General features: G+C 45.3%; 2 protein-coding genes across 2 annotated transcripts; both read left to right on the top strand.

Annotated features, from left to right (window-relative positions):
- The first annotated feature begins 411 nt into the window (after positions 1-411).
- LOC147238007 (uncharacterized) lies at positions 412-4946 on the top strand. Its single transcript, XM_086152153.1, has 4 exons — positions 412-537; positions 3725-3824; positions 3950-4883; positions 4928-4946. The coding sequence occupies exons 1-4, from the start codon at positions 412-414 to the stop codon at positions 4944-4946; spliced, it is 1179 nt and encodes a 392-aa protein (XP_086008279.1).
- Positions 4920-10679, top strand: akap12a (A kinase (PRKA) anchor protein 12a). Its single transcript, XM_086157475.1, has 2 exons — positions 4920-9477; positions 10541-10679. Exon 1 carries the CDS (start codon positions 5056-5058, stop codon positions 9454-9456), a length of 4401 nt encoding a protein of 1466 aa, XP_086013601.1. The 5' UTR covers positions 4920-5055; the 3' UTR covers positions 9457-9477; positions 10541-10679.
- The last annotated feature ends 209 nt before the right edge of the window (positions 10680-10888 follow it).

The following is a 10888-nucleotide window of genomic DNA, read 5'->3' as shown; positions in this document are numbered from 1 at the left end:
CTTCACTGATTCCTTTGACTTGGTAAAAGTTCGTTAGACGTTTTTCATTTTTATCATTTCAGCAACACACACACACACACACACACACACACACACACACACACACACACACACACACACACACACACACACACACACACACACACACACACACACAGACAGTCATCTGAGGACAATCTGCTTCACTCTGCAGACCTTTTTCATTTTTTTTTTTTGTTTTTGATGCATGGAGAGGCGTGCCGTGTCTTACCGGGCCCGGACGGTCCGGAACGTGTGCGTGGATTCCACGTGACCGCGCAGGGAGGCGTTTGACTAAAAGGAAAACACGCAGGCTGCGCGTCGCGCACACTCGGGGATTTTTCCGTCGCCGCCGAGGCCCGTTCCGGTTCTCGCCGCGGTGCAGTTGCGACCATGGGAGACGCTCAGTCTGCGCAGCGGGAGGCCAGGAGGGACGCGGCCGAGGAGGAGGAGGAGGAGGGCGGCCGCCTGGATGATGCTCTGACCGGGCAGAGCAACGGGCAGAGCACCGGGGAGACGGTAGGATTCTCTTTTAACTTCCATCCGCTGTGCTTAAAGTGCAAATGCCCTGTCGGTGATGTGGCTTTTCTGCAGATAGGACCAATTCTATTTTATTTCCTGATTATTTCGTTTTATTTTAGATTATTTAATTTCATTTTTTTTCTTCATTATTTTATTTCATTTTTATAGTATCTTATTTGATTTTTATTTCATTTTATATTTTATTTCATTCTTAAATGCTTTTATTTCATTTTTATATGATTTTTTTTCATGTTATTTCATTTTCCTTTATTTTTTTAGACAAATAAGCATGAAATAAAATACATAAAAATAAAGTTAAATTTACATTAATTTATTTTCATTTTTATTATGAAATAAATTAATGTAAATTTAATATTAATTTATTTCATTTTTATATTATCTCATTTTATTCTTATTTCATTTTATATTATTTTATTTCATGTTTACATTAATCTATTTCTTTTTTACTTCATTTTTATATTTTTTTTCATTTTTATATTATTTCATTTTCCTCTAATTTTTTCCTTTAATTTCCTTAAATTTTTTCCTTTAATTTTTTTTTCAAATAAAGTCAAATAAGCAACAAATTAAAGGAAATTAAAGGAAAATGAAATAATATGAAATGAAAAAAAAATATATAAAAACGAAATAAAATAACGTTAAAATGAAAAAAAAATAATGTAAATTTGACTTTATTTTTATGTTTTATGTCATGCTTATTTTATTTTATTTCATGCTTATTTCATTTTATTCCATTTCATATTATTTCTGGCTATAATGCAGGGAGTGTTGCAGTGTGCTGGAAGGTGTTCCGGTGGGTTCTGCGCAGGTGCTGCTTGCCAACAGATTCATTAACCTCAGACTGAGAAAAAAAAAAAAAAAAAAAAAAAAGTCCTTGTCCCGTCTCGAGTTTGTGGATTTTCAAAGTCCCTCGAGAGGTTTCTGATTCGAATAAGAAATGAAAAGTGCAGCTCTCACAGATTTGGATCTTGGTCTTGCAGAGTGAAGGGATTTCTACCAAATCATCCTGCTGACTTTAGCTTCACTCCTCTCTGCTTTTTGTTGTTTTTCACATCGGTTTGAATTTTCCACGGATGAAAAACAAGGATAAACGCGTGTTGAAAAGCAAAACAAGGAACGATCTATCAGTCATGAAACTAAGGAATTAAAACCCCCCGGCGAGGGATGGAGTTTCTTCTTTGCTGCACTCAGCGAAGGGCAGCATTGATTATCTGTGCGCAACATGATAACCGAGGAAGAGGCGGCGAGAGAGACTATTTATGTCTTATTTTTAAATTGCTTATTCAGCCAATGACCTTTCAGTGGGACGCAGGAGATCTTCTCCCTTTGTCCCGGCCATTATCTCAAGGAACCGGTGAAATAAAAAAAAAAAATCTCTCCTGCACCTGAATATTTATAATCCGCCGCTCTTCGTGCACGACGGGACGGAAATAGTAAGATTAGTAAGATGCAGACACACTTTTTTCAGGTTGTGTCGGCTTGAAAACCCCCTCGGCCGTTTCCGCACTCAAAGTGTGATCCGCTTTATTGCCCTTTGCCCCCTTTTTCGCCTCCGAATGACCAGAAACAAAGAGATTCCTTTCCACGGCTCCCGATTTAGGCGAGATTTAAAGCGGTCGGCGAGTGATTCGGGGAAAATCAGATCTTAACCCGAGGTAATCAGATTACTTCGTTTTATCTCCGGCCATGTTTTTTAGTTTAGAACTCCGGATCTTTTGAAAATGATGTCCTTGTTCCGCTGGCCATGTGTCGGACCGTCACCTGAATCCTGCCAGACACATTTGTGCTAATGGGCGACTTATTTCAATGCTGAAAAATGCAGTAAATTTTCAAAACTGATTGATGTCACTTGAAAAAAAAAAAAGAAAAATAACTGCTTCAGCTGATAAAGCACAAAGAATGCAGTTATCTTTGAAAACGGAGTTGATAAAATCTAAACTTAAATGTTAAGCATTGCAAAAATAGTTAATGTAGCGTATGATATATGTAAACAGCATATCAGCGAATCAGGAAATTAATGTGAAATGTATTTAAATCCTATTTACAGTTTGTTTTTTTTTTTGTTTTTTTTTTGGTCGCTGCTGAGAGCGGAAAGAAAGAATCGTATTTGTCAGACGAGCAAAAACTCAAATTTATGACAAAAGTAGCCACTGAGGTTTTGATTAATTTACATTGATTATTGCTGTCTCTTTTGAACATTAATAACAATAATAATTTTGATATATATAGTATAGTGTAATGTAATAAAATATAACAATAATATCATATTAATTGCTATTTCATAACAGCTACATGTATTATATTTTCTAATACTCTTTTGCACTCCTTATTTTTCACTTGTGACTTAAGACACTTTACAGTTTTCACTTGTTACTTAAGACACTTTACAGTTTATTTGTATTTCTTATTCTCCCTTTTTTATACTGTTTGTACAATTTTCTGCTATTATTTATTATTGTTATATTTTTTTGGGAACTCTGGCACAACAATTTCCTTCGGGATAAATAAAGTTGTTCTTATTTTTATTCTTAAAAATTGAATTTTCATGCACCATTTGAGATGATGTGAAAATAACTGGCTTGTCGACTGAACGAGAACATTTCAGGATGTCATCTTCAAATTTAGATTTCAGGGATCGAATTTCTTTCATTACTGAAATTTCACCTCCTTTACCTCAAATAAAAAAAAATAAATAAATAAAAAAAAATCAATGAATGACTTTCAAATCCTCCTCAGGTATCAGCAGGCAGAGGATAATCTCTAACTCCACAATTTTTTAAGGATTTTTCTTCGCCGTTTGCATTCCCGACTGCTCAGGCTCATGGAGTTGACATCGGGACAGCGGGGATTGTAAAAACGTCTTTTGTCGCTGCAGCCAGCCACCGCTGGAACAGCGTCTTTATCTACAATAAAACTCTTGACGCCTTCGGCTAATTTAATAAAGAAGGTCTTTTTTTTCCTCTGTGCGCGTGGACGTTCAAATTATGAATGAAGCGTTAGTTTCAGCTCTGCGAGATGAACATTTATACATGAATGAAATTATGTTTGTGTGGCTCCTATTACATAATAATTACGGCTCGGACTGTTTTAAATTCCTTGTGATCCAATTTGCGACAAGAGGAAAGGGACACTGTGCTCTCTGTCGTCTTGTGCTTCGTTACAGCCTCTCAAAAACTCCGGGCATTTTTCCGAGATCAACGGAAAAGCGGACGGCACTTTGTTGGGAGTGAACGGTCACTATGAGAGCGAGTCGGCTGCAGAAGGTGGGTAATAACCGGCGGGCGACGACGGTCGTGCCGAAAAAAAAAAAACCATCCGCGTGACGTGATGAAATGCAGCTGATAGAATTTTCAGTTATTTTCTCGTATTTGTGTTTTTTTTCCGCTAGCGTTCATTTGCCACGTGGAAGAACCGCCGCTCGAAATCGCTGACGTTCTCCAGAAGGGATTGTCCGACGACGACGTAAAGGTCGCCGTGGAAAAGAACGAAATGGGTGAAAAACAGAACGACGGCGACGGTTTTAAGAACATTTTCAGCAACATCGGACTGAAGTTCACAATCAGGAGGGACTCCAGGAGGAAGTCAGAAATAGCGGCCGATGAAATCCTGGTTGAAAAAACGCAAAAAAACAGCCGGGATGAGGACGCGGGCGTTAAAGCCAGAAGCGACCGAAGCGAAGAAAGTCAGGATAACGACTCGACGTCGTGTCCGACCCTCGCGGACGTGACGTTGGAGGACGTTCTGGAAACGGCAGAGGGCGAAGAGGCGGCGGGAGATCCTGCCACGACCTGTGAAGACGACAAAACGCGTCAAACGTCGGCATCCGGTCCAGATCAGGAAGCGCCGGTGTCGCCGATAAAAAGGCTTTTCAAGACCGGGCTCTTTTCTGGCCTCAGGAAAAAGAAAAAGGCTGCGGAGGATACGGAGACCACCGAGAAAGAACCGGTGCACATGGAGAAGAAGGACGATGAGGAAGGGATGGAACAAACCCAGACCGATCAAGACCTGGTAGAAGCGCTGGAATTCCAGGAGAAGACCTCCACCGCAGCTCATGAAGCCGGAGGCAAGGTTCAATCCAGTCCTCTAAAGAGGCTTTTTGCGGGGTCGGCCTCAAAGAAAATGCCCAAAAAGCAGAGAGGAAGTGACGCGAACCTGTCCGAGTCCGGGGACCAGGTCTCAGAACAGCTCTCTTCGTCCACTGAATCGGCGGAGTATCCCAAAGAAGACGGTCCGGCGCAGCCTGCTACCGAGGCAACCGTGGAGGAGGACAGCGCATGGGCTACCTTCAAGAAACTGTTGACCCCGAAAAGGCGTCTGACGAGGTCCTCCTTGACCAGCGAGGAGATGCAAATCCCTGCCTTGTCAGAGGAACCCAAGAAAAGTGAGGGAGAGCAACTGTCCGATCACAGCACCGAGGAAAGTAGAAGGAGAAAAGACTCCTCTGTCTCTTGGGAGGCCGTTTTGTGCGGTTCTGGAAGGAGAAGAAGCCAGAAAATGTCCGACTTTGAGGACGAAACGCCGCAAATTGAGAACGTCGATAACAAGCGGGAGGAGCCGCGGTTGGAAAGCTCTACCGAGATGGAAGTCGACTCCGTTTCTTCCCCCAAACAAGCCGGAAGCCCTTCAGAAGCTGAAGGACGTTCAACCTGGCAATCCTTCAAAAGACTCGTGACCACAAAGAGGAAAGCGAAAGACGAGGAAGAAACCAAACAAGACGTTCTCTCTCAGACGGAGGTCACTCAAGAGGAAAACTCTTTTTCGGACAAGAAGCCCGTCACAGCTGTGAAGAAGAGGAAGCCCGACGACGCGGAGCAAGGCTCCTCGGACGAGGCCGACAAGGAAAGCGCCTCCGACGACGACGAGTCCGAGACACCGGCAATCGTTCCGTTGTCTGAATTCGACGGCGTCGAGACGGAAGCTCCCGTACCGACGCAAGCGGACGTGGCGTGCCGTTCGAACGACGAAACGGACCGTGAACCCCGGCGAGACCTTCCGGCTCAGACCCCTGAGCCTACCCAACTTCCTGGGGATCTAGAAACCAAAGAAGCCCGAGTCCTAGACAATGACGACAATTTAGAAAATCAGGCACCTGCGACCCCGGCTGCACACGAAGAGTTCGACGACTTTACCGACTTCATTAGCAGATATCAGCAACTCAGCGATATTCCAGAGGAAGATATGATGACGGAGACCAACGCCACGCCGGCTTCAGCCATGGAAGAGGCAGCGCCAGAAGACACGGTGGCAGAGGACGTGACGGACATCACGTCGGAAGTTTTTACCGCCCCCGAGCCTTTGGAGCCGGATGAAACGGAGATGATCTCCGCTGTTTCGCAGTTGTCCGAGTCTTCGAAAACATCTGGAAACATCACACCGGTCCCGGCAAAGTACGAGCTCCACGAGACGGAGCGGCTTCTCCTGCAGGTTGTGGAGACCATCTCCGCCACGCCGAGGACGGTCCCCGTGGTTTCGGAAGAGCCGAACTCCGAGAAAATCGTCGGCTCGGTTGCGCACCAAGTAAACGAGCCGTGCGTAGAGCAGAAACCGACGGTTCTGGAGAGTCACCGAGTATCGGAGGCCACCGCCATCAGCACGGGTCTGAACGTCAACGAGTTCGAGGCCGTCGACGACCTCGTGGCGACTTCTCAGACGGAGAGCATAGGCGAGGTCGACGAAGCCGTTTCCACGGAGATCACGTCCGAGATTCCCACCGCCGACTTCGGAACGGCCGAACTGAACGTGGATGAAGTGGTCTTCCCCGAGGTGAGTGTCTCACAGCTGCAGGAATCCTCGAAAGCCTTGGAAAACGGTCACGAAGGCGAATGTTTGGTGGACAGCCCCACCGAGATGATCGAGGCCGTGTCTTCGGAGATCTGGCACGGAAGTCAGGAGATGATCATCGGAGAAGGTGCCGTGCTTCAGGCTGAAGTAGAGCCCCCAAAATCTGACGATGCGGAGTTAGCCGCCGCTCCGGAGGTTTCTGAGACTACGGAGGAAGCGCCTGAGCAAGAAGCACAGTTGCCTTCGGACACCGAAGGAAACGACGTCACTGTTAAAGCTGAAGGTCGTGCACCTTCTGCGGAGCGGGAGCTGCAAGAATTAACAGCTGCACAAGAACATACAGATTTACAGGAACGCGGTATTGAATCGTCTGAAACTGAAGTACAATCAGAAGATATTCAAACAGAAGAAGCTGTAAATGACGAACCCAAAGGACAAACAGAGAGCGCCGAGGTAGAAGCGGTACAAGAAGTCACCGTACAAGTCGGTGTCCAGTCGTCCGAAAGTAAAACGGTATCAGAAGATGCTTCGGGGACGGAAACATCTGCGGACGAGCTGAAGGAGATAACGGAGGATGTCGTCGACACCAAATTGGATACGGAAAGCAAAGACATTCCAGTGGATGAAACTGCCCAAGATGAGGTTGAAGAAATACTAGATGCAGTGGTTCCGACCCAGTTACATCCGGAGGAGGTTAATGTCGAAGGAGAAGTTGAAGAATTCATTTCAGAAGATGCACCAAAGGCAGAAGTTGGGGTTGATGAGCTCAAAAGGGAGGGAGACAAAGAGTCCCCAACTGAAGTCAACGCTGAAGGCGAGGAAGCACCCGAAACCGAACTTATTCCAGAACGGGAAATCTACCTACCTGCAACGGACACAGAAGTACAGTCCGAGGAAGGGGATGGCCAAGTACCTCGACTGAAAGAAATCACTGAAGTTACTTCAGAAGAGGAAACAACTGCAGATGAAGGCAAAGAGGTGGCAGAAGCCGATGCTGAACTGGCGCAACTGCCGGCTGAAGCTGCCAAAGCTGAGCCTGAACAAGAATCAGAAGTATTACCATGTGATGAAGTAGATCATGTAACTGAAATAGACAGCGTAGCTGAGAAACAAACCAAAGAGGAGGCTGAAGCTCTGGAGCCTGAGAAGGAGGAAGACGTGGAAGGGGTTCCCAAACCTGAAGCAGAAACAGAGGAAATCACCTCACAAGAGTATTCAGAGACAAAGGAGGATCGGGATACACAGAACAACACTTCACATCAGATTCCACATGACACTGAGGTCGAGGTAGAACAATGCAAACCAGAGGCGGCGGAGGTTGTTTACGTAGCCTGTATCAATAAGGAACCGATTTGTGTTCGGAACCTTGAAAAGGCGGAAGCGTCTGAAGATACGCCGGTTCCTTGCGTGGACTCTGCCGAAGTTACCGATGAACCGGAACACGAGGTGCAGCTCAGCGGCGCCGGAGTTGTACTTGAAGCCGAAAAAGAAGATGAACTTCCCGCTGCTGCTGTGGAGGCCATGTCGGCGGAGCAGGATGTGCTGCCACAAGTATCTACATGCTCTTCTCAAATGGTTTTAGCTACACTACCCGACGTTTCGGTTGAAAACTCATCGGACATACTTGAACCTTTAGTAGACACCAGAGTGGGCCAATTGGAGTACAAGGAGACGGCCGAGACGGCGGCACCTCTGTTAAGAGAAGATACCGCCGAGACGGCAAAGCTGGAGAGCGTGGACAGGATGATGCGCATGCCGGTGCTGAAGCGTGAGGACAAGCACCGGATCCGCGTGCAGGAAGTCGACGTGGATGTCAAATCGGCGGAGACGTCCGCGGACTTCGATGTAAACGACGACAAAAGAGTCACAGAAGTTTGGCACGAAGCGGAAGACGAGTTGAACAATCTGTCCGCGTCGGCTCAAGAAGAAGTAATTCAAGAAGAACAAAACGTGACCATCGCAGAAGTCATTCCAGATGTTAAAGAACCTCAATCCAATGTCGTAAAGTTGAATGATGAAGTTATAAAAGAGGCAATCGTCGCATCCGTTACAAGTATACTGAATGAAGTGGTGAAAGGTGAGAGCGCCACAATCTTGAGCAAAAAAACAGACGAAGCGCTTCAACCCGAAGGTGACGCTTCAGCAGTCTCGGCTGACGTTAAAATCCCGAAGGAAGTAGTTCCGGAGAGCTTCGATGCGTCTCTGCGTGAGCGAAAAGAGGATTTGGGGGGAACGGAAGCGCCGCAGGTATCGCCGGAAAAGGAAGCAAAGTGCTCGGCACAGGAAGTCAATAAACCCGCCACAGAAGAACCCAAGGTGACCGAACAGATCGAATCACCCGGTAATTCCGGCGTGATCATTCCAGGAAACACCGGAATTATCTCCTCGATCGGTAACGTGGAGTCTCCCTCCAGCCTTTCGTTAGAGTTCAAATTAAACATTCAGTTCGGGCAGACCAAGGCGCCGGCGTTTCAGCCTCCGACGGCGGAGAAAACCGAGCCCAAACAGACCGATGTGTCGGGACGCGACGCGGAAGCGGCGGAGAATCCGAAGCAGGCGAATCCAGCCGAGAGCCAAAAACAGGAGGGGCCGGCAGGGGCTCCTCGTCGGGCCAAAGAAATGATAGAAACCGAGATGAGTTCAGTGTTGATAAGAAATCCAATGGTTGTCATGGATGTTAGCAAGCAAGCGGCGGAGAGAGAGGAACCGGTGGAAGAGACCAAATCAACAAACGGGGAAAGCTCAAACGTCCAGGCGCGAGAAACAACAGAAGCAGAAGCTCGTGTCTTGGGGAAAAACGCGAAGGAACCCGTCAAAGAACCCGAGGAGGAACTCGACCAGGAGGTATGGATGGATGCGGAGGAGAACATCAACTCGCAGGTGGGAAAGAAGACCCCCGAGCTCGAGGAACCCCTGGAGTTTGAGCAAAAAAGCGTGGGGGAAGACAAAGACGCGCTAGAAGATGAGTTTGAAATCGCTCCCACCGCCGCAGAAGAAGAGCAAACGGAGAAAGAAAGGCGTGACGTCGACAGCGAGGGGGAAGATTTCGCTGTCGCGCCGGAGGATCCCGAGGTCACGACCGCGGCGAGCGCCAACGTCATAGAATGGGATTAAATCCGCGATGCTGCGCTTCGGGTAAGTCCGGTGGCTGCGGACCAGGAGATTCAGACGCAGATTCAGGACAGAAGTTCCCAGAGTTACTTTTCGAGATATTTCGGTGATGCTGTCGTGGAAGAAAGGTGGGAATCGGAAAATTAGGAGTTCCGATGAAAACCTTCCGGCGTGACCAACTTAGTTATTCACATTAGATAGCTTTTCTCCACTTGACCATTGAGTGTTAGCGCTGTTGACGAAACCTAACAGAGTAGTTTATATAAATACCCCAAGCTTTAATGATCTTAACGCAATTATTTGTGTTGTCTTCACAAGACCGTGTCGTTTTGTTTTTAAAATCCAGCCAAAAAATTGGGACTATGCAAACCTATGCAAGTAATAATAATGTCGAAAGGTTACCAAATATTTGCAGTTCCAAATGACAGAAAAAAATTGAAAAATACCAAAAAAATCCTATTTACCTTACTTTGTTCCTCAAAACTGTAACAGAATAGCGGACACTTCTTTTTAAGACACTGACCACAAGTGAGTCAGATACTCTAAGCGCTGTTTTTTTTTTTTTTCCCAAACCCTCTATTTAACTTTATCATGGGTATAATTTCAAAAGATGTTGATAAAGAAGGCTAAAACAGTCTAGTAGTACTTCATGCACAAAATCCAAGAAAGTGTAGTCCTGGAAATGAGTATTCACACTACTGGTCCAAATTATGATGCGTTCTAATCACAACCTATATAGTTTTGTTCATTAAAACCAAATTTGCCATCTGAATATTACTGGGAAAACAACTAATATAGCAAATATCGGTAGGTGTCAGTGGTTCCGGGACATTTTGGGTTTCTTGAGTCGGAGGCAACAGAAACTGACTTAAAGGTTGACATTTTCCTGCATGACATCTCTTTGACTTAAGAGATGAAATGTTAGATAAGATACAAAACCGGCCAATATTTAAATTGGGTTTGTAAAACAAAAAAACAAAAAAAAATTTTTTTTTTTTTTTTTGCAATTTTTTTTTTTTTTTTTTGCAAAATTACTGATGAAAATAATATTCTGAATTTTTTTTTAATTTTTTTTCTCCGCGCTCAGACAATCAGCGAGGAGCCGCAGCGGACAAAGAGAGACGACACTGAAGTTACAGGGAGCTGCAGGACTTTTGACGCTGAAACACATGAATGAGGTGTTGTAACGCATATTATCAGTGTGATGTGTTCGATTCAAAAAAAGACTGTTTTAGCTTCTCGGACGGAGGGTTTGGCGGCTTCTGCTTTGTCTGGATTACTAATAAACACCGGGTCGTCTTAGTTGTACTTCATATATCCATGCCGAAACCGGTCTCCTCTTGCTTTTGAAAGAAACGCAAGTCTGAGAGAATAATTATTTTTGTTAACAATATTTTGCCTATTTATGATATCGTATCCGTTTGAAAGTATAATT

Source organism: Fistularia commersonii, chromosome 1 (assembly GCF_037954325.1).
Source record: "Fistularia commersonii isolate RoL2024-O1a breed Wild chromosome 1, RoL_Fcom_v1.0, whole genome shotgun sequence".
Taxonomy (NCBI): domain Eukaryota; kingdom Metazoa; phylum Chordata; class Actinopteri; order Syngnathiformes; family Fistulariidae; genus Fistularia; species Fistularia commersonii.
The sequence above is the reverse complement of the archived record's forward strand: the minus strand, read 5'-3'. Positions and strand labels throughout refer to the sequence as shown.

Coding starts and splice junctions, on each gene's coding strand:
- akap12a (XM_086157475.1), top strand. CDS start 5,056: ATGTCCGACTTTGAGGACGAAACGCCGCAAATTGAGAACGTCGATAAC.
- LOC147238007 (XM_086152153.1), top strand. CDS start 412: ATGGGAGACGCTCAGTCTGCGCAGCGGGAGGCCAGGAGGGACGCGGCC. Junction 538..3,724: donor GGCAGAGCACCGGGGAGACG/GTAGGATTCTCT, acceptor GCTTCGTTACAG/CCTCTCAAAAACTCCGGGCA. Junction 3,825..3,949: donor GAGCGAGTCGGCTGCAGAAG/GTGGGTAATAAC, acceptor TTTTTCCGCTAG/CGTTCATTTGCCACGTGGAA.